At 44.9% G+C, this 22,847-nt stretch overlaps 1 protein-coding gene across 2 annotated transcripts; it reads left to right on the forward strand.

Annotated features, from left to right (window-relative positions):
- Positions 1-363: 363 nt before the first annotated feature.
- Positions 364-22,508, forward strand: OAT (ornithine aminotransferase). 2 transcript variants are annotated; one of them, XM_080822762.1, is made up of 11 exons: positions 364-455; positions 6,286-6,372; positions 7,736-7,963; positions 10,513-10,737; positions 10,844-10,939; positions 15,020-15,147; positions 16,383-16,505; positions 17,124-17,252; positions 18,205-18,318; positions 19,605-19,749; positions 21,480-22,508. In XM_080822762.1, the coding sequence occupies exons 3-11, from the start codon at positions 7,765-7,767 to the stop codon at positions 21,638-21,640; spliced, it is 1,320 nt and encodes a 439-aa protein (XP_080678888.1). In that variant the 5' UTR covers positions 364-455; positions 6,286-6,372; positions 7,736-7,764; the 3' UTR covers positions 21,641-22,508. The 2 variants fall into 2 exon arrangements, with proteins under 2 accessions (XP_080678888.1, XP_080678889.1); XM_080822763.1 differs by having other exon boundaries at positions 406-459.
- Positions 22,509-22,847: the final 339 nt, after the last annotated feature.

Here is a 22,847-nt window from a genome sequence, read left to right on the forward strand (position 1 = left end):
AGCGCAGGGCTGGAGGTCGAGCCGGTCATCCAGACCCCCGCGGCTGGGACCCTGGAAACATCACGAGCCCGAGGCCCAACAGACATTCCATCCTTTCGGGCCTCGTCTTGCCCCCAGGAGCGGCCGACGGAATGGCACCGGCCAGGCCAGCGCTGGAGCGCAGGGAGTCGGCGGCGGCCCAGAGCTGCCCCGCCCAGGAGATGCGAGAGAGGCTGGAAGCCCGGGTGGGAGGTTGGGTCCGCGCGGAGCCGCAGCGGGGCGGGCGGGGCGGGCGGGGCGGGCGGGGCGGAGGGCGGGCCCACGGCGATTGGTGCCCAGCCCTCCGCCGCCAGCCAATGGGTGGCAAGGGCGCCCCGGGGGCGGGGCGGAAGCCGAGTCTTAGGCTCTGTGACGCGCCGCCGTCGCGCTGCTGTGCTGTGGACGACGCGTGTCCCGGGCGGGTTTCGGAGGCCCAGGCAGGTATCCGCGCTAGCGCGGAGGGGCCGCGGCTGGAGCCGGGACCGGGGTGTCCTGGCCGGCGGCCGGCGGGGCGGCCGACGCGGGCGGCTGCAGTCCCGGGTCGGGGGTCCGAGGGTGGGGGAACGGGCTGAGGGGGCGCGCTGGGCCTCGCCCGGGGGGCAGGCTCCGCCTCTGCGGCCGTTTTACGTGGCGGGCGGCGGGCACCGCGGGGCCAGACGCAGCGGGCGAGCTGGCGGGCGGCCGCGCAGCCTCGGCGGGCGGGGACGCGGCGCATCCCGGCCGGGAGTGGCGGGCGGACGAAGGAGGCAGGAGGCTGAGAGACGCTGAGGATGTGGCACCTCCGCCTGCCAGGGCAGGCGGAGCCGGGCGGGCCCTCGGCTCTCGGGCCTCCGCCCTCCCCCCTCCCGGCCCGCGGCCCCCCAGCGCTCCGAGGTCACTGCGCCTTGGCTGCCTTCGGGTTTGGGAGAAGGTGTTGGGCGCCGGCGCGTGGGGAGGAGGCTCCGGGCACCGCGGGCACCGCGGGGACCCTGGGGTCCCGAGGTCTACCAGAAGGCTGCATTCTGGATGTGAGGGCACTGCTCAGTTAACAGGTGGCTTTCGTAATGGGGCGGAGGGCGCCGATGGAGAGAGACCCTTGAAAAGGGTTCGAATCCTTCCGGGTAGCGCCTGGGCCCTGCCCCCAACCTGCTTATCTCTCCCCCGCCCCCAGCATCTTTTTCCCTCCAGTCTGTCCAAATAAAAAATTACAGAAGTAGAGCCTTATCTATAGTAACGTGCAGACTAATTGGATGGTGTCAAGGGATTGGGGCCAACAGGGTTTTCAGCATGAAGACTTCATCCTTAGGGGTCTTTGCGAGCATCAGTAAGCTCAGGAACCTGAGGTCTCCACCTTTTGTAACTCTTACTTCTTGGTTTCTGTTTTACCTCTTAGGTAAATAAAGGGAGGTGATAAATTCAGGGAGGAAAGCAGGCGTGAGTTTGAAATGAATTGGGTTTAATAAATTACTAATCCGTAATTTTCGCAATTCTAAATCTCTTCTTTGGGTTTGTAAGTTTCTGTAGGTAAACTGGTTCTCTCAGTTGGAACCTGGAAGTGTTATTTATGTAAACCAATTTATCTTACCTATTTGAAATAAACAATAGACTTCTTTCATTAGAATATCTTGGTTTCATCTTCAGAGAACCTAGTTGGGATTATGAAGAAGATGCAAGTATGAAAGTAGAGTTCCTCTTTTTAAAAGATTTTATTTATTTGAGAGAGAGAGAGGAGAGATAGTGAGAGCCTACCAGGGGCCCGGGTTGGGGGTGGTGGTGGTGGAAGGGAGAAGCAGGCTCCCTGCTGAGCAAGGAGTCAGGGGCCAGGCCTCCTGGGATCATGGACCTGAGCCCAATGCAGATCCTTAACGACTGAGCCACCCAGGCACCCCTTGTTTTTTTTTTTTTTTTAAATGAAGCATTTTAAAAATGTTAATTCCAGTGTAGTTAAAATAGTGTTGTATTAATTCCAGGTGTACAATATGGTGATTCAACAGTTGCATATATTAGCACTCAAGAGAAAAATCTTTTTTTTTAAAAGAAGAGTTTATTTATTTGAGGGAGTTGTGGGGGGAGAGGGTCAGAGCAAGAAGCAGACTCCCTGCTGAGCAGAGAGCCTCATGCTGGGCTCCATCCAGGGACCTTGGGATCATGACCTGAGCCGAAGGCAGATGGCCAGACGACTGAGCCAACCAAATGCCCGATAAATGTACTTTAAAAAAAAAGAGATTTTATTTATGACAGAGGGAGAGAGAGGGAACATGTGCATGAGCACTCGGGGGGGGGGTGGGGTGAGGGAGGGGGAGGTGAGACTGCTGAGCAGGGAGCCCAAGGTGGCATGAGGTGAGGTTCTATCCTAGGACCCTGAGATCATGACCCCACTGAAGGCAGCTACTTAACCAACTGGGCCATCAGGTACCCCTGAATCTCATATATTTTAAAATAGAGAAATTGGGGCATCTGCATGGCTCAGTCAGTTAGGCAGGTCTTGACCTGTAGGTGGTTGAGTTCAAGCCCCTGTTGAGCTCTGCGCTGGGCGTGGAGCCCACTTCAAAAAAAAAAAAAAAAAAAAGTAAAATAGGAATGGATCAAATTTTGGAGGTGTGTGGAGGGTGTTGTCTGGCAGAGCCAGTCCTTTTTCAATAGTAATGGTTAAGATGTTTGTGCCAATGACGCACTTGAGTTGAATTTTAGCCAGATTACGTACAAAAAAAACCCAAACCAACAAATTTTTCTTGGCAGAACTTAAAAAAAAAAAAAAAAGAACTATTTGTGAATGGTTACCTCAGGAAAAGTAAATATTTGACCAATATAGGAAAGCCAAATTACAAGTGGAATATTTTAAGTGGCTTTAAAAAAATTTTTTTTTAAAGATTTTATTTATTTGACAGAGAGAGAGATCACAAGTAGGCAGAGAGGTAGGAAGAGGGAGAGGGAAGCAGGCTCCCTGAGGAGCAGAGAGCCCCATGTGGGGCTCGATCCCAGGACTCTGGGATCATGACCTGAGCCGAAGCCAGAGGCTTAACCCACTGAGCCACCCAGGCGCCCCTTTAAGTGGCTTGATGAGCTTTGCTGAACTTCTGGTTTTTCTTTTAGAGTTATTTAAAAAAATTAGCATTTCGTAGTACATGCTAAATTAGATGAATTTTCAAAATGCAGCCTTTTATGGAAATTCTGTTTTAGATATGTTTTCATGGAGACAGGATAGACTAGATAGATGGGAATAAAATAGCTTGAAGAAGGGCTTTGTGAATTATGTAGGTTACTGAAAGCAATGTCAAAATTTTCCGTCAGTAGCAGTTTGCCTCCCTCCCCTGCATGGACACACTCCCCCTTCCCAAGTGTGGGCCTTGGTTAACCACATGAGAACAGCCTGGACTGGTCAGGCTTACACATACTATTTTGACTCTTGAAGGCCATTAAATTTAATGAAATGAACTTTTTAAAAATAAGTTTTTATTTAAATTCTAGGTAGTTAATGTACAGTGTACTTAAAAAAATTTTTTTTAAAGATTTATTTATTTATTAGAGAGAGTGCGTGCAAGCAGGAGGGGCCGCAGAGGGAGAGGGAGAAGCAGGCTCCCTGCTGAGCAGGGAGCCCAAAGTGGGGCTTGATCCCAGGACCCTGAGATCATGACCTGAGCCACGGGCAGATGCCCAACCCACTGAGCTACCCAGGTGCCCCAGAAGGTTCTTTAATAGAAATATTTGTACAGATTCTGGTTTCATCATCACATACCTACTGCAGGACTTTTCCCAGTTGAATATCCAGAGTTCATCTGTAAAAGCCTTAAGAATGAGTATTGGTAATGTTTGAATGTTATTGTTTTATCAGTAAGTTGTTATTTTTTCAATAAGACTATCTGAACTTCACAGATAAATGGGTATTTTATCTCATTTCTATTGCAAATTAGATGAGCAAATAACTTCTTGTATAAGATGAAGACTGTTGGGGCACCTGGGTGGCTCAGTGGGTTAAAACCTCTGATTTCGGCTCAGGTCATGATCCCAGCATCCTGGGATCCAGCCCTGCATTGGGCTCTCTGCTCAGTGGGGAGCCTGCTTCCTCCTCTCTCTGCCTGCCTCTCTGCCTACTTGTGATCTCTATCAAATAAATAAAATCTTAAAAAAAAAAAAGATGAAGACTGTTGAATTTAGATAATTTCAAAAATTCCTTTCACTTGCAATACTGTATCGACCTGTTAATCAACTTAAAACATGCTAATTAGGGGCGCCTGGGTGGCTCAGTGGGTTGGCCTCTGTCTTCGGCTCATGTCATGATCTCAGGGTTCTGGGATCGAGCCCCACATCGGGCTCTCTGCTCAGCAGGGAGCCTGCTTCCCCCCTGCCTACTTGTGATTTCTCTCTCTGTCAAATAAATACATAAGATCTTTTTTTTTTTTAAAGAATCTTTTTTTTTTGTTTTTGTTTTTGTTTTTTAAAGATTTTATTTATTTATTTGATAGACAGAGATCACAAGTAGGCAGAGAGGCAGGCAGAGAGAGAGGAGAAAGCAGGCTCTCCACGGAGCAGAGAGCCCAATGCGGGGCTCGATCCCAGGACCCTGGGATCATGACCTGAGCTGAAGGCAGAGGCTTTAACCCACTGAGCCACCCAGGCGCCCCAATACATAAGATCTTAAACAAAAAACCAACAAAAAACCATGCTAGTTAGGGGGCATCTGGCTGGCTCAGTTGGTAGAGCATGTGATGCTTGATTTTGGGGTTTGAGTTTAAGCCCCACATTTGGAGTAGAGCTTACTTAAAAAAATGCTAAGTAAGAGGGTATTTAGTTATTTTTTTTTAATATGTCTGTTCATTTCATAGTGCGTGTCTGCATGCTTCTAGTCACAGAGCTGCAGACCTTAATAGCAAAATCATTACAGAGAGTAGTTTTTATTTTAGAATTGGACCCTGCCTCATACAAATAAACTTCTAGACCTACTTGCTGTAATCCAGGTTGCACTTCCTAGGGGAAATGACTTCTGCCTTTCTTTTAACCACAGAGTGTTTTCTCAGAGCTTCTCAAACACTTCTTTTCCCCTTAGTTTTGTTTTGTATGTTGCCTAAGCTTTTTCTCTATCGAATGTGACAACCTAGGCAGACATTCAGCTTCATTTGTAACAACTCTTTTTCTGATTATAAATGTGGGAAGTACAGAATAGTAGAAAGATAATAACAGTGAACATTTTTGTGCCTTTTCAGGTAGTTTTTTCATTATATGACTTCTTTATTTATAATCTTGAACATATCGTATATGTTTTTTTTCACTTAACCACATCCTAAAACACCTCTCCGTGTTGTTATACTACAGTTATTTTATTTTATTTTTTTTTTTTATTTTTTATTTTTTTTTTTTTTAAAGATTTTATTTATTTGACAGAGAGAGATCACAGTAGACAGAGAGGCAGAGAGAGAGGGAGAGAGGGAAGCAGGCTCCCTGCTGAGCAGAGAGCCCGATGCGGGACTTGATCCCAGGACCCTGAGATCATGACCTGAGCCGAAGGCAGCGGCTTAACCCACTGAGCCACCCAGGCGCCCCTACAGTTATTTTAAATGACAACACGCTGTTATGTATGTGATTATGTCGATCCATTCTCCTGTTGATGAACATTTTTTATGCATGAATGTTTCTCTGCATTCCTGAGTATTTATGATAGAATTTTAGGAGTGAAGTTACTGGTCTAAGAGTACAAACCCTTCTGAGGCTGTGATAATGGCTATAGTTATTTTCTTTTTAAAAATATTTTATTTGAGAGAGAGAGAGAGAGCACAAGCAGGGGATACGGCAGAGGAGGAAGAATCAGGCTCCCTGCTGAGCAGGGAGCCCCGTTTGGGACTCAGTGTGGGGCTCCATCTCAGGACCCTTGGATCGTGACCTGAGCTGAAGGCAGACACTTAACTGACTGAGCCACCCAGGCACCCCTGTCGTTCTTTTCAAAAGGGGTTTTAGTTCAGAGTACCACGATGGAATGCTATGTTTTATTGCTAATTTGATCAAGGCAGAAATTGTGTTAATTTTTTAGTTGGTCAAATAGAACATTAATTCTTACTGTGTTCAGAGCATAAAAGGCCAAGAAATAAAGTTAAAATCCATGTTTTAGACTTCATAGTAGTATTTTAGGGAAGTTCTGTATCATTTTGTATAGCTAGACCTTGCATTTTACTAGCCACTGTCCTGTGTCTGCTAGTTCCTATATAAGGTTCCTCTCCCAGATAAAACCTGGTGAGAGCTAGGGACTTTCTCCTTAGGAGAAAACACTTATGTGAACGATTCTGCATTTTATTTCAGGAGTTATTGGTCCCTCTGAACACCATCCCTGGAACTCAGATTAAAAATCTGTATTCTCATCTGAACCGTGGGAAGAAAGGATAGTCGGTGAGTCTGGGCAAATGGAGTGGTGGATTTTGTTTAGTAACTGTGAATTCCTGAACATACTGGATTTACCACATCGTGCCAAGCTGAAAGGGAAGTAAGCCAAGCTCCAAGTATTAAGTTTTTGCTAATTTGGCAGCTCACATTGAGTGCTAGGAGGTTGTGTGATTTGGCTTGTCATTCATAGAACTCTGTCTAAACATGACTTAAGTAGTCTTTTTAAAAAATAGGTATAGACAAAAAATAAGAAAAAATATAGATATAGTTAAGTGTGCTTAGTGTGTGGCAACTTTAAAAAATATTTATTTATTAATTTGAGAGAGAGAGCGCGAGCGAGCGTGTGTGCCCCTAACTGCCTGTGAGAGAGGGGGTAGGAGCAGAGGGGGAGGGAGAGGAACAAGCCAACTTGTGCTGAGCGAGGAGCCCCGCCCCTAAGATCACAACCTGTGCCTAAACCAAGAGTCCAAAGCTTAACCAACCGAGCCACCCAGGGGCCCCTGGCAACTTTTAAGATTTTATTTTTTTATTAGGCGGAGAGACAGGGAAAGAGTGCACTGGGGGGGGAGGGGGATCAGAGGGAGGAGGAGGAGCAGGCTCCCCACTGAGCAGGGAGCCCAGTGTGGGGCTGATTCTACCTCCTTCCCTGATTTGATCTGCATGCTGGGGGCGTCTGCCCATCTGAACGGATCCTGCCCCACAGTAGTCCCTTTATAACGCTGCTCAGTCCACAAGATCAGGTACCACCTCTCTAGCTCCTCTGCTGTGCAACCCTCCCTGAGTCCCCAGAATGAGTTCCTTGTCCTTGATGTACTCTCAGCACCGATGACTTAAAAAAAAGTATGCTTAATAAAGAACTCTCCAGGGGCGCCTGGGTGGCTCAGTGGGTTAAAGCCTCTGCCTTCGGCTCAGGTCATGATCTCAGGCTCCTGGGATCGAGCCCCACATCGGGCTCGGCAGCCTGCTTCCTCCTCTCTCTCTGTCTGTCTCTCTGTCTACTTGTGATCTCTGTCACAAAAAAGAAAAAAAAAGGAAAAAAAAAAAGAATTCTTCAGTGGTACAGAAAAATGCGGCAGTCAAAGCCTCTGACCTCCCATCCATAGTTTTTCTTGGTTTTCTTACCTATTATCCTGGCCTCCTTACTTCTAGTACTTTGTGCACATCCTGCTGTAGTCCTTGTCAGGTTTGGCTCTAAACTCGTCCACGCTTATTTCCCTTAAGCTTCCCAATGCAAGGACTGGGTCTTTGTTCTCCCTCATTGCCTTGATTCTTTGGCGAACTTCGGTAAATGCTCACCACGTGGTGGGCTGACACACACTGACTCTGGGAAGACTCTTAACTCTCACTGCCTTCTCTCCTTTTTGAACAGGTGGGTGCTTTTCCTACTTGAAGGACACGATGTTTTCCAGACTGGCTCATCTGCAGACCATTGCTGTGCTTCGTCGTGGAGTTCATTCCTCAGTGGCTTCTGCTACCTCTGTTGCAACTAAAAAGACAATCCAAGGTCCTCCGTCTTCTGATTACATCTTTGAGCGAGAGTCTAAATATGGGGCACACAACTACCACCCTTTACCTGTAGCCCTGGAGAGAGGAAAAGGTACATTTTGAATTAATCCAATGCCCCTTCTCCCTTTTGCTTGAAACCTTTTATAAAAATTGCTTTTAAATTTTTTCAGTATACATTTGCCAGATGCATTTCTATGTGGTAGATATGGTTAATTCAACATTTAATGAGTGTCTAGTGCTTGCTGTCTTAGGTATTTGTGGGAATACAAAGATGAACTCATTCAGTCTTTGTCATGATGGACATTGCCAGGAGGGAATGTAAGATCCTTAAGGAAAGTTGGCTGGTAGGGTAGTGACCGCCAGCCTTCTTCACTGCAAAGATACTGTTTTGCCCTTTCGAATATCTTGTGGGGACATGATTTGAGACTCTGCAAACTTTTACTCACACTTTTAGCATCCATTAATTATTCTCTACCTGAAAAAATGATTACTGATATTTGCCAAGGGGTGATTTAATGCACGTTTTGAAATAACAGCCTTAACCTAATAAAACCAAAGTTTATTACTTAGCTTTGGGCCAGAAGATGATGTATAAGAGTATTAAACATCTTTATCATTTGCTGTATTTTATTTAGGACCAGCACTGTAATCTAGATTTTGAACAACTGAAAATCTAGACTTCTATCATACAAATTTGGGAACTGTTTGTAAAAATATTGTACTGGGGCACCTGGGTGGCTCAGTGGGTTAAGCTTCTGCCTTCGGCTCAGGTCATGATCCTAGGGTCCTGGGATCGAGCCCCCGCATCAGGCTCTCTACTCAGCGGGGAGCCTGCTTCCCCCTCTCTCTCTGCCTGCCTCTCTGTCTACTCTCGATCTCTCTGTGTCAAATGAATAAATAAAATCTTAAAAAAAATATTAATTGTACTAGCAGAGTGCCTGGGGTCAAGTCCTGGTTCTGTATGTGCCCGCTTGGGCTAATTCTAAATCCAAGCATCTCTTTCCATATCCTTGTACTGTAGGATGGTCACACTTTTAGGGTTTTTTTATTTTGTTTTTTTTTTCAATGGGTTTTCTTTGATGGAGATAAGGCTCAGCAGCACCTAAGACAGTATGTTAAATACATGGTAAAAGTTAGCTGTAAGCTGCCCAATATATTTTAATATCTATAGTCAACTTAAAAATTTTTTTAAAGCATACATAACTTAAAATTTACCATTTTAATCATTCAATTCAGCACCATTAAGTACATATACAGTACTGTAGAGCTATCTCCTCTAGCTAGTCCTGGGACTTTATTACCCCCAAAGGACCCCTTACACCCATTAAACAGTCACTTTGCAGTCTCCCGTCTCCCTAGAACCTGGCAGCTGCCGACCTGCATTCCATCTCTGGGGATTTGCCTGTCCTGGATGGCGGAACGGCCGCAGCATGTGGGCTTCTGTGTCTGGCTTCTCTGACTTAGTGTAATGTTTTCAAGGCCGGCCGTGTTGGGGTGTGTGGTCGTAGTCCATTGCTGCTTACGGTTGAATAATCCTTCCTCACGCGGATAGACCGCATGTTGTTGATCCATTCGTCAGTTGATGGACATTTGGGTTGTTTTCAACTCTTGACTATTGTGAGTAGTGCTGCTCTGAGCATTTGTGTACGGATTTTTGTTTGAACACCTGTCCTCCACTCTTTTGGGGGTATATACCTGGCTGTGGATGGTAACTTTCTGTGTGACTTGCTGAGGAGGTGCCGGCCGTTTGCTACAGCTGCTGCGCCTTTTACAATATACATAAGTTGAAGTTTCTCCTGGTCCTGCCAGCACTTTTTCTCTTTTCTTCTATCTTTCAACCATCCTTAATGAATGTGGAAGCTATCCCTGAGGTTTTGATGTGCATTTCTGTAGTGATCAAGATATTGAAGCATCTTTTCATGTGCTTTTGGGTCATTTGTATATCTTTGGAGAAATGTCCATTCATGTTCTTTGCCCATTTTTGAATTGTGTGTTTTGTTTTGTTTTTTTAAAGATTTTATTTGTTAGAGCAAGAGAGAGAGTGGGGACAGGAGTGGTGGAGCAAAGTGGGGGGGCAGAACGAGAGGGAGAAGCAGACTCCCCACTGAGCAGGGAGCCCCATCCTAGGCTCGATCCCGCGACTCCAGGATCATGACCTGAGCCGAAGGCAGCTGCTTAACTGAACAATTGGGTTGTTTATTGTTGAGTTTTAGGTGTTCTGGATACTAGACCCTCAGCAGATGGGTGTGTGATTTGGAAGTATATTTTCTCTTTCTCATTCTGTTGATAGTTACAGTCAACTAATCATGATTTTTCTGTTGTGTATAACTTCTGGTTTTAAATGCCAAACCCCAATTTTCTAGGAGTGAGGGTGTCACTCCAGAGTTTATAAAACTTTTCATGTTATGGTGTTGTTGTTAAATGTGTAATTTCAAGCTGGGCAGATAAAATATAATTCCTTAAAAACCAGATTATTTTTAACCAACCTGACTATGCTTGAGCTAAAACATGATTAACAACAATTCTGTATTATAAAGTAAAGGTTCATGTGTGGGTATTCAGAAGGCTTGCCAACAGTCTTAATCTTTGAACTTTATGTAACTCAGTGATTTTCTAAAATGACTCTCTTTATATATTTAGGTATTTACGTATGGGATGTAGAAGGCAGAAAATACTTTGACTTCCTGAGTGCTTACAGTGCTGTCAACCAAGGGCATTGCCATCCAAAGATTGTGAATGCTTTGAAAAGTCAAGCAGACAAACTGACCTTAACATCCAGGGCTTTCTATAATAACGTGCTTGGTGAATACGAAGAGTATGTTACTAAACTTTTCAACTACCACAAAGTTCTTCCTATGAATACAGGTAAAATACTTCTTTTTTACATTAAATAACCAAGAAAACAATCGTACTACTTTTTGATAATTTAAAATACATTTTTTTAAAACTGAAAATTTTTCTTTCTTGATAGGAGTGGAGGCTGGAGAGACGGCTTGCAAACTTGCTCGTAGGTGGGGATATACCGTTAAGGGTATTCCAAAGTACAAAGCAAAGATTATTTTCGCAGGTATGTGAAACTCAGCATTAACCTTTGTGATGTCAGCATATGATATCATTACTGTTTCATTATCAGTGGAGTATTTCCAGTGTTTGCTTCATCTGTGATATATTATTTGCTAAATGTTTCATAAAAATTGAGAGATTTTCCAGGGCTCTTTCTGCAGATTTCTACATAAATGGGATTTTTCCCTGTTAAGTGACTCCCTATTCCTCACTCCCTGAAGTGAGTGATATATGATTTATTTATCATCTGTTCATCAGAATTTTTTCATAGCAGGTTTCTCATTAATTAGATGGTAGAGCATTTTTGGCAGATTGTTGATTTTGTGTTGTGTTAGAGTCGGGCCATGTCCTAGGTGTGATATGGAATTTGAATCTTAGTATTTGATGTATTATTGTATCATGTCCTAAAAAGCTGTTGGAAGAGGAGGGCTACGGTTACCCTCGATAGATTCCTGGGAATGGTTGAGAGGAAGGACGTGGATACTGATTCAGGGGATGAAGAGTTACTTCAGAATCATCTGCTTAAGATTTTCTCTCTCCCTCTGCCCTTCCCCCTGCCTTGCGAGTATTTCCTCTTCCTTTCCTTTCCTCTTCCTCTGACCCACCCTACCCCATATTGGCATCTTATTTATTTAAATTTTACTTTTAGTTTTTGATGTACCAAAAGGTGTATGTAATTAATGTGGACAACTTGCTGAGCTCAGAGATAGGTGTTCACCTGCGAAACCACCATCCCAGTCTATGCCGCTACCCTTTCCACCACCTCTGGAAGTTTCCTTTTGCTCTCTTACTTGTTATAACTAGTACTTTTCACTCATTTTTTCAATTGAAGTATAATCACCCTACCGTGTCCTGTTAGTTGCGGGTGCACAATGTAGTGATGGAGCAGTTTTGTACATTCCTCATTGTACATTGTGCTAAGTGTGCCCTGATGCCCTCGATTTCACCCATGGCCTCCCCCACCCCCCCCCGCCACCTCCTCTCTGGTAACCACCATTTTGTCCTCTGTGTGATATAATCTGACTCTTGGAATCTTTATAATGGTGTTCAGTTGAAAGCTTCTGACTTTTTTGTAAAGTTTTGACTTTCATTTTTAAAAACATAAAGTGCGAAGGGCACCTGGCTGGCTCAGTCGGTTAAGTCTCTGTCTTTGGCTCAGGTCATTGTCCCAGGGTCCTGGGATCAAAAGCCCCATGGTGGGTTCCCTGCTCAGCGAGGAGTCTGCTTCTCCCTCTGCCTCTGCCCTTCCCCCTTCTCATACACACACTCTCTCAAATAAATAAAATCTTTATTTTTATTTTATTTATTTTTAAAATAAAATATTAAAGTAAATTTTATTTATTAAAAAATTTTTTATTTTTATTTTATTTATTTATTTTTAAAAATTTATTTGACAGGCAGAGATCACAAGTAGGCAGAGAGGCAGGCAGAGAGAGAGGGGAAAGCAGGCTCCCTGCTGAGCAGAGAGCCCGATGTGGGGCTCGATCCCAGGAGCCTGAGATCATGACCTGAGCCGAAGGCAGAGGCTTCACCCACTGAGCCACCCAGGCACCCCAGCATAACTGTTTCTTGAAAACAACAGTGGCATTTCTGGTGATTGTTATTCTTATAGACTGTATTAGTCTCTTAAATATTAGCAAAAGGTACAAAGGTGTTTTCACCTGAGTACTGAAGCAGTTGGTGAGTCAGTGGGTTAGAGACAGAAAGACTGTTCCCAACTGAAATTCCCTTACACCTGCCTAGTAAGCCACAGAGGAGACTGCCGGGACTGCATGGAGGAGAACACCTGGTCTGATTGGTGCATTTGCTTTTCTTTTTTCTTTTTCTCTTTTCTTCTCTTTCTCTCTTTTGGAAGGAGTGTACTCGAGAGGCAGAGGGAACGGTAGAGGGAGAGAGAAAATCTTAAGCAGGCTTCATGCCCAGTTAAGAGCCCATCGTGGGGCTCATTCCCACAGCCCCAAGATCATAACCTAAGCCAAAATCACAAGTCGGACACTTAACTGAGCCACCCAGGCGCCCCTGGTGCCTTTTCTCTTGAACAAGCCTGGTCATATCAATGTTCTGTGACTGGTGGACAAGGAGAGTGGATATCACTCGTAGGAGAGTCATCCTTTGCAAGAGTGGTGTTTAGGGATGCTTTAAGCCAAAATACAGTAATTCAGTACTGGGTTAACTGAGCTGGTGCTGGTAGAGGTGGTAGAAAGCTATTAAAAAAAAAAAAAAGGAGTCAGGGGTTCTTCGGTGGCTCAGTGGGTTAAAGCCTCTGCCTTCGGCTCAGGTCATGATCTCAGGCTCCTGGGATCGAGCCCCACACCGGGCTCTCTGCTCAGCAGGGAACTTCTTCCTCTCTCTCTGCCTGCCTCTCTGCCTACTTGTGATCTCTGTTTGTCAAATACATAAATAAAATCTTAAAGAAAAAGAAAAGTGCGAAGTGGGGGAACCCCCAGCCTCTCTGTTATTCTACATTGTTTCTTTCCTTGCTTGAATGTAACCCATTGGAAATTATCTTTCGCATTTGCTTTACTCTCATTCAGGTTATGGTGTTTCTTCTCTCTGGCATTTAAGCAAGCTCCATGATGACCCCTCTTATCCCCAACACCGAGAACACTGCCTGTCCTACGTAGTAGGGCCTTAAACTTAGTAATGCAATAAATGGGTAAAAAGATGTTCCTGAACAAAGAACAATGTCAGCCATTTAGCACATTATAATACCAAGGAAGGCAAAATTGGAAGTGTTAGATTGCCTGAGGGTGTTTTCAGAAGATGAAATTTAAAGTTCATTCTTTACTATTGGGTGTTTGAAAGGAAAATACTAATTCTTCATAAAGGATAGTCTTTTTCTCTTATTACTATTATAAATGCACCGTGTCTAGAAAAACATGTGTTGAATGCCTCTGTTGTTAGGGTTTGAGATTACTAAAAGAAAAGACAAGTGTTGGGGCACCTGAGTAGTTCAGCCGTTAAGCATCTGCCTTCGGCTCAGGTCATGGTCCCAGCATCCTAGGATCGAGCCCTGCATTGGGCTCCCTGCTCCTTGGGAAGCCTGCGTCTCCCTTTCCCACTCCTTTTTCTTGTGTTCCCTCTCCACTATCTCTGTCTGTCAGATAAATAAATGAAATCTTTTTTTTTTTTTAAGATTTTATTTATTATTTGACAGAGATCACAAGTAGGCAGAGAGGCAGACGATGAGAGAGGGGGGAAACAGGCTCCCCGCTGAGCAGAGAGCCCGATGCGGGGCTCGATCCCAGGATCCTGAGATCATGACCTGAGCCAAAGGCAGAGGCTTTAACCCACTGAGCCACCCAGGTGCCCCTAAATAAATGAAATCTTAAAAACAAAACAAAACTGACAAGTGTTTATCCCTGGGGCTATGTATTATAGTCCGGGGGTCAGTACAGAAGTGCCGAAAGCAGCAATGGCAAGGCGAGGCCGTGGTGGTTGTGTGAGCCGTGATGTTTAATATCAGGGTTTTTTTCCTTTTTTCTTCTTTCCCTAATATCAGGTTTTAACAAGTGAAAGCTCACTGGAAGCTTTATAAAGCAAACCTGCATTTTTATTTTATTTTTGGAAAGATTTTATTCATTTATTTGTCAGAGATCACAAGTAGGCGGAGGGGGAGGCAGAGAGAGGGGGAAGCAGGCTCCCTGCTGAGCAGAGAGTCCATTGTGGGACTCGATCCCAGGACCCTGAGATCATGACCTGAGCTGAAGACAGAGGCTTAACCCACTGAGCCACCCAGGTGCCCCACAAAACCGCATTTTTATTTTTATTTTTATTATTATTTTTTTAAATTTTTATTTATTTATTTGACAGAGAGAGAGATCAGAAGTAGGCAGAGAAGCAGGCAGAGAGAGAGGAGGAAGCAGGCTCCCTGCGGAGCAGAGAGTCCGATGTGGGACTCGATCGCAGGACCCTGAGATTATGACCTGAGCCGAAGGCAGAGGCTTTAACCCACTGAGCCACCCAGGTGCCCCCAAACCCGCATTTTTAAAAAAATCAAACTTATTAAGGTATTTTTGGGGGACAGTGCTTATTAAATCTGGGGGTTTGTTTGAAGTAATCTCTGTTTATTTTTCCTTTTCAGCTGGAAACTTCTGGGGGAGAACTTTGTCTGCTATCTCCAGTTCCACAGACCCAAGCAGTTATGATGGTTTTGGACCATTTATGCCAGGTTTTGAAATCATTCCGTACAATGATCTGCCCGCTCTTGAGGTATCACACTTAGCACCACAGTACTTTAGCTCAGAGTAAATGTAAATGAAATTTGTTGAATGTATGGATTGAAAATACATGTGGGACTGTAATGAACGTCTGTCTAACGTAAGTTGGGCCAAGATTTCAGACTGGTCTCCGGAATGGTCAGTTAGTTTCCAGCACGGGGAGGTCAGGTACTATGGTCTAATCCTTAGAGCCAGCTACTTTCCCTTCGTGTCCTGCATAAGTGATTTGGATAGTGTATGTTTAATTACTTTATTAGATAAAATTACTCAGTTTTCAGCTAGCCTTTTAAAATTATGAGTGGAGGACTTCTAAAATAAAAAAGAGTCACTGAAAATGTCGTTAAAGCTATGTTTTTGGGGTGCCTGGGTGGCTCCGTTGGTTAGGCATCTGCCTTCGGCTCAGGTCATGATCCTGGGGTCCTGGGATAGAACCCTGCATCCGGCTCTCTTCTCAGTGGGGAGCCTGCTTCTCCCTCTCCCTCTGCCTGCCGCTCTGTCTACTTGTGTGCACACTGTCTTTCTCTCTCTGTGTTAAATAAATAAAATTAAAAAAAAAAAGAAAAAGGGGCACCTGGGTGGCTCAATCGGTTAAGCGGCTGCCTTCGGTTCAGGTCATGAACCCAGGGTCCTGGGATCAAGCGCTGCATCGGACTCCCTGCTTGGTGGAGAGCCTGATACTCCTTCTCCCTCTGCCTGCTTGTGCTCTCTCTCTATCTCTCTGTCAAATAAATAAATAATTAAAATCTTTAAAAAAAGAGAGAGAGAGAAAAAGGAAAGATAGGATAGAGTAGTTTAAAGCTGAAGCATTTGGAGCTTTTGGTAACGGAGCGTCAGAAATGTTATATTTTGTGTGTGTGTTTTTAAGATTTATTCATCTATTCTAAGAGAGAGAGAAGAGAGAGCATGCATGTTGGTAGGGAAGGGGGAGGGGGAGAGGGAAAGAGAGTCCCAAGCAGACTCTGCCTGGAGTGCAGAGCCTGATGTGTGGACTCAGTCCCAAGACCCCAGCTATGACCTGAGCCAAAACCAAGAGTCAGATGCCCAACTGCCCGTGCCACCCAGATATGTTATACTTTGACATCAGATATAAGTTAGTATGAAAACTTAATTTGCATACTTAACATAAAAATATATGCAGTGTGTGATTTCAGATTTAACCATTTTTAGCCGATTTAACCAAATAGGTTAAAAAGGAAGTTACTAAAACGTATTCATATTTTTTTGTAGCGTGCTCTTCAGGATCCAAATGTTGCAGCGTTCATGGTAGAACCAATTCAGGGTGAGGCAGGCGTCGTCGTTCCGGATCCTGGCTACCTGATGGGCGTGCGGGAGCTCTGCACCCAGCACCAGGTCACCCACCTTCCCACCTGCCTACCTTGCTTAGGGCTGGGCTGCTAGAGTGGAAGCAGAGATGACATCACCTTTCCACTAGGGGGAGACTTCATCCTGAGAGCTTTAGAACTTTCTAGCCAGTGGCCTGCACAGAAGCGCTCTTTTTGCTAGCTCTGGAAACTGGCCAAGCCCAGGCCCAGGCAGAGCTGCAGACTTCCCGGGCCCAAAGGTTGTTCCTTCCTCCCGTCTCCAGCATCCTGTGGTGAGAGCTTCCCCAGGCCCCTGGTTGTATCCCTCTGCTCCCTTCCTCTTCCCACCAAGCTAGTACATATTTAAGAAGAAGTAACTGTTTAATAAATGTTTGGAATAAGCAAGTGAGTTAATATCTTCCCAAAGAGTAGTTCTATCCAAACCTTGCCAGATAGGGCAGAATGGGCCTCGGGGAGGGAGTGGACTGATACAGGAGATAATTGTGGGTCTGCAGATTTTCAGAGGATGCTGCTGAAATTATGTTGGTAATTAAAAGATTCTCACAAATCTGAGGGAAAGTCAGAATGACAGATTTGTGTGAAGAGTTCACTGTTTGCCCTGTGGAAACAGAATCAGTAATGAGTGTATTCTGTTGTTTTCCGACAGGTTCTGTTTATAGCTGATGAGATACAGACGGGATTGGCCAGAACTGGCAGGTGGCTGGCTGTGGATTATGAAGGTGTCAGACCTGACGTGGTTCTTCTGGGAAAGGCGCTTTCCGGTGGCCTGTACCCTGTGAGTTGAAGGTTCAGCCTCTCTCTCTAGTCACTACTCCTGTGACGTCTGTCCTTCACAGGGCCCCGGAAAAAGTGCGCTGCAAGATACCTGGAATGTGTAATAGAAACATTTCAGGGTTCCAGGGGGTTGGTACGCTTAGTTAACTTGAACCGAAGAACTGCGTGTACCTTGGAATTTGCTGTGGGGTCTGTTTTGGATGGAAACATTTTACCCCAGAAGAACTTCTGTAGAAGCTTGTGCTTTTTCCCATTGTTCGGAGACCTAGCATGACCAGTTGTCTAAAACCATGACTGATTGATGCAGAGGTTGGGAAAAAGTAGTGTTTTGTCATAGCTTCTTCCTTGGGTTTACTGTTCAGACCAGTCACTGGTACTGGATGGCCGGTAAAGGCTCTGAGTGTAGCGCACGATATGGTTTTCTAGGCCGTTCAACCAGGCATTTCACTTTGCAGGTGGAAGGAATTCTAAATTCTGTCATTGCAGAAAGCGCTTTCCTCTTGGTTCTGAAATGCTCTGGTTTGGAGCCACCGAAGCATGCCTGACGAGCTCACACTGGGCCCAGGGTGTCACCAGTTTGTCCTTGGTAGCTTCAGTGAAAGATGTGTAGCCCTTGTTTGTGGAAGCTTCATGTCACTTTTTTTTTTTTTTTTAAAGATTTTATTCATTTATTTGACAGAGAGAGACACAGGGAGAGAGGGAACACGAGCAGGAGGAGTGGGAGAGGGAGAAGCAGGCTTCCCGCTGAGCAGGGAGCCCGATGCGGGACTCAATCCCAGGGTCCTGGGATCATGACCCGAGCCGAAGGCAGACGCTAATGACTGAGTCACCCAGGCACCCTTCATGTCACATTTAATACCAGCTTCATAAGTACTTGTGTTGCCGGCGTGCTGAGAGCGGGAACGGTAAGTCAGGGAAGCGACTCGGTCGGTCCTGATTTCTCTGTCTCGCAGGTGTCGGCGGTGTTGTGCGACGATGAAGTGATGCTGACCATTAAGCCGGGGGAGCACGGCTCCACGTACGGAGGAAACCCTTTGGGCTGCCGAGTGGCCATCGCGGCCCTGGAGGTAACCGCCGCTTCAGACTGTTTGTCTGGTGTCCGTTTGTCTGGGTAGTGTCGACGTGACTTTTAAGTTTGAGCCCATGGACGTAATGAGAAATGTAATAAGAATGCCAGGAATGAGTCCAGAGGAGGGACTTCAGGGGCGCGGCATTCTCAAAAAGTAATTCAACCTTGGTCTAGTAGATGGGAATCTCGGGGGTCTTCCGAGTTACAGTCCCGTGGGGGTTTGGTCCTGGAGGCCCTGGGTGGCTCTCGGAGCTTTCGTTCTGTGACCAGACCTGGCCCATGGGGCTAATTTTTTTTTTTTTTAAGATTTTTACATTTTATTTTGAGAGAAAGCAAGAGAGAGCACACAGAGGCAGAGAGAGAAGGAGACTCCTGCTCAGCAGGGAAGCCAACACGGGGCTGGATCCCAGGACCCCGGGATCATGACCTGAGCTGAAGGGAGCGGCTTAACTGACTGAGCCACCCAGGCGCCCCCCTCTTTTTTTTTTTTTGTGTGTAGATTTGAACACGTTTAGACTTATTCCTTAGGAACCTACCACAAGGCACAAAATTATGTGATGTCCAAGGAAGGGCTTTTTAGGGGGGGATGAAGTAAAGGAAACTATTACAGTTTAAAAATTAAAGTATATTCAGTCCATTGATTTATTCAACTAATAAGATATCACTTGCATTAAACAAATTTTAACTTTTATTTTGCTGTGAAATCAGATTGATGATGGATTTGTGACTAAAGCAAGGCTCTGTTTGAGCTTTTGTATGTTTAGAAACCAAACTGGTTGGGCCACCTGGATGGCTCAGTTAAGTATCTGACTCTTGGTCTCAGCTCAGGTCTTGATCTCCAGGTCGTGAGTTCAAACCCCATGCTGGGCTCCACACCAGGTACGGAGCATACTTAAAAAAAGAAAAATGAAACTGGTATACAGGCTTTGGAAAGCAGGAATAAAAGTTCAGGGGCACCTGGGTGGCTCAGTCGTTAAGCATCTGTCTTTGGCTCTGGTCATGATCGTCCTGGGATCGAGTCCCACATCTGGCTCTCTGCTCTGTGGGAACCCTGCTTCTCCCTCTCCCATTCTGCCTGCTTGTGTTCCCTCTCTTGTGCACTCTCTCTCTCTCTCTCTGTCAAATAAGTGAATAAAATCTTAAAAAAAAAAAAAAAAGTTCAGTGACTTGGGTCTTTATCTGGTCGTGTTCTTCCTTTGCTTACTGTCCACATTCCCTTCCCTTCCAAAGAACAAACTAAAACAGGACAATCTTAGCATTTGTGTAATTTTTCTTTCAACACAGGTTTTAGAAGAAGAAAACCTTGCCGAAAATGCAGAAAAAATGGGTACTATCCTGAGGAATGAGCTCATGAAGCTGCCGTCTGACATTGTCACTGCCGTCAGGGGGAAAGGATTACTAAATGCTATCGTTATTCGAGAAACCAAAGGTACGGACACAAACATTTTACTCCAGATGTTATTTTTATATTTTATCTGGTTATTGGGTTCCCCTGTTTGAAGTTGTTGACCAAGTCTGGTCTGTTGGGCAGAGTCTCATCTGACTTCTGTTAATGGTCTTTGGAAATGGAGCCCTTTCCTCCAGGTAGCATGTACGTACTCCGTGACGTCACTTGTTACTCTGCCTTGGGTTAGTGACACAGCCCTCAGAGGCGGCCCGTTACCTGCTGGTACAGCGCGCACAGCAGTTTCTTGGGAAGCTTCCTCTTCGCTGTCTTCCTTGCCTCCCTCCTGGGCTTTGCACGTCGGTAAAGGTGGCAGGAGCAGCAGTCACAGCGACAAGTGCCGGTGATGGTGGTGATCAGAGACCCCCTGGCCATGGCTTCCGGAGGGTGGGCTGTCTCAGTGCTTCATCGGGACTAGCCCTCAAGGGCTCCCTGCCGGATTTTCCCGTGGTAACCCTTTCTTTTAAAGCAGCGATTCTGACCTTGGCAACACTTGAGAATCACCTGAGGAATTTTCATTTTTATTTTATTTTATCAAAGATTTATTTTAGAGGGGCGCCTGCGTGGCTCAGTGGGTTAAAGCCTCTGCCTTCGTCTCAGGTCATGATCCCAGGGTCCTGGGATTGAGCCCCGCATCGGGCTTTCTGCTCAGCGGAGAGCCTGCTTCCCACTTCCCACTGCTTCTCACTTCTCTCTGCCTGCTTTTCTGCCTACTTGTGATCTCTGTCTGTCAAATAATAAATAAAATTAAAAAAAAAAAAGATTTATTTTAGAGAGATCACGTGTAGCAAGTGGGGGGGCCGAGGGAGGGAGAGACTCTCAAGCAGACTCTGCAGGACTCAACCCAGGACACTGATACCATGACTTGAGCTGAAAACGTAACCCATTGAGCCACCCCGGTGCCTCCTGAGGAACTTTTATTTTTTTTATTTTTAAAAGATTTTATTGTTTATTTATTTGACAGACAGATCACAAGTAGGCAGAGAGGCAGGCAGAGAGAGAGAGGGGGAAGCAGGCTCCCCGCTGAGCAGAGAGCCCGATGCGGGGCTCGATCCCAGGACTCTGAGATCATGACCTGAGCTGAAGGCAGAGGCCTAACCCACTGAGCCACCCAGGCGCCCCAGGAACTTTTATTTTTTTATTTTTTTATTTTTTTATTTTTCCCCCTGAGGAACTTCTAAAAACTTCATCCAAACCTAGCCTCCCCCCTAGAGAGTCTGATTTAATGGGTCTGGGGGCGGCCCAGGCATTGGCCGTACCCTTTTGGTGACTCGGACGCACAGCCAGGGTTGGGAATCATCCTCTGAAGTGAGCAGAGTCTCTCTGCACAAGCTCAGGAAGCAAATCCATTTGAGGAATGTGTCATGCTCACGGGATTTGAGTAGTGCTCATTCCCTGCCAGCTAACTTCTCTGGCCTCCCCAAAGTCTTTTTGCGCTGGTTCCTCATAGTTAGTATGACAGCCTGGTCTTTTTCATTTTTGGAAAAATGAACAAATCTGTGTGTCTGATCGTACCATCCCAACCTAGTTATGCACTTGCTGAAAAATGACCTCATTTTTAAGAATAAGGACAGAGCGAGCTTGCAACTCCAGGCGTCTTTCTTTAGTAGGCCCTGGCAGTTTTCTTCTGCCGGGCGGCTCTTGCCCGTCTGTACCGCGAGGGGTGCCTAAAACCCGTCTTTGATCAGCGCATGTGTTTGGCCATTTTTCTTTAGATTATGATGCTTGGAAGGTGTGTCTGCGGCTTCGCGATAACGGACTTCTGGCCAAGCCGACCCATGGCGACATCATCCGGTTTGCCCCTCCGCTTGTGATCAAGGAGGATGAGATTCAGGAGTCGGTGGAAATCATTAACAAGACCATCTTGTCCTTCTGAGGGGAGCAACCGTTCTCAGTGGTGCCTGGAGCAGCTGGAGACAACAGTCCCTGCGAGCTCTGTAGTGTCCCTGTGCCTCACGTGGGCACGTACCACTCCCCAGCGTCTTCAAGGACTTTTTTTAATCTACCTTTTTTTCAGTTCATGCATAATAGAATGGCATTTATAAACACACAGTTTGCTGTGTAATGTGACTGTAAGAGAATGGAATGGCCTCTCTGATTAAGTTTCTGTGTGCGTGTATTCTTTCTGGAAGTGAAATGTACCTACTGTATATAGAGAGCCTTTTAATCAAGCCCTTCAGTATAATTTATATGTTTTTATAATTTCCATACTGATACAGATGTTTCGTATTTGAAAAAGTGATATGGGGTCGTACGTGGAAGACTTGCTTAACCTTATAAAGTTAAATTATAATCATTGAATTTTAGGAAGGATTAATGGTTAAGCTTACATAAAACACTAGGATTTAAGGAAAATTCATACAGGCCAACACCAGGGTGTAGGCCATGAATGTCATTTTTAATTAGAAATTAGTGTTTAACATTCTCAAATTATGTTTTAAGTGATATAATTTGTAAGAAGAGTTTTTTTTTTTTTCTTTAAATTTAAAGTAAAGCCTCTATTTAAAGTGTCTGTTATGATGGTAGTGTCACTGATTACCTAACATTTTTAAGCTCTTTGAGAATGTTCTTTATTGCGTGTGTTTTTCTAAGAGCATTTCAGTGTCTTTGATGATATTTAGAAAAATAGAAATTATAAAAAGAAAGTCTCTTATTATACTCCCTTCTCCCCTTTGACAATAATTGTTTTTTTCCTGTGCTTATACTGGTATTTACCATTTTTATTAAAGTATCCTTATTATGCATGGTATTGTGCAACTTTTTTTTTCTTTTTTTATCTGAACATAGTATTCTGGAGGCTTTTCTGTGTCAGTAATTTCAAGTTCATCTCAGTCTGAGGGACTATCATGTGGATGTGCTATTTCATATTGGGGGACTCTTGGGTTGTTTCTAGTTTTTACTTCTTTAAGCAAAGCTTGTATCTGCTTAATGTTTATACAGTCTGTGTTTATGGAGGTCTCTAGAGGTGGATTGCTGTGTCCAAGGGAATGAACTTTTATTTATTTTTATCTATTTTTTGTTTTATTTTTACTTTTAAAGATTTTACTTATTTATTTGACAGAGAGAAAGAGCACAAACAGGGG

The sequence above is a fragment of the Martes martes genome (assembly GCF_963455335.1).
Source record: "Martes martes genome assembly, chromosome: 14".
Lineage (NCBI taxonomy): Eukaryota > Metazoa > Chordata > Mammalia > Carnivora > Mustelidae > Martes > Martes martes.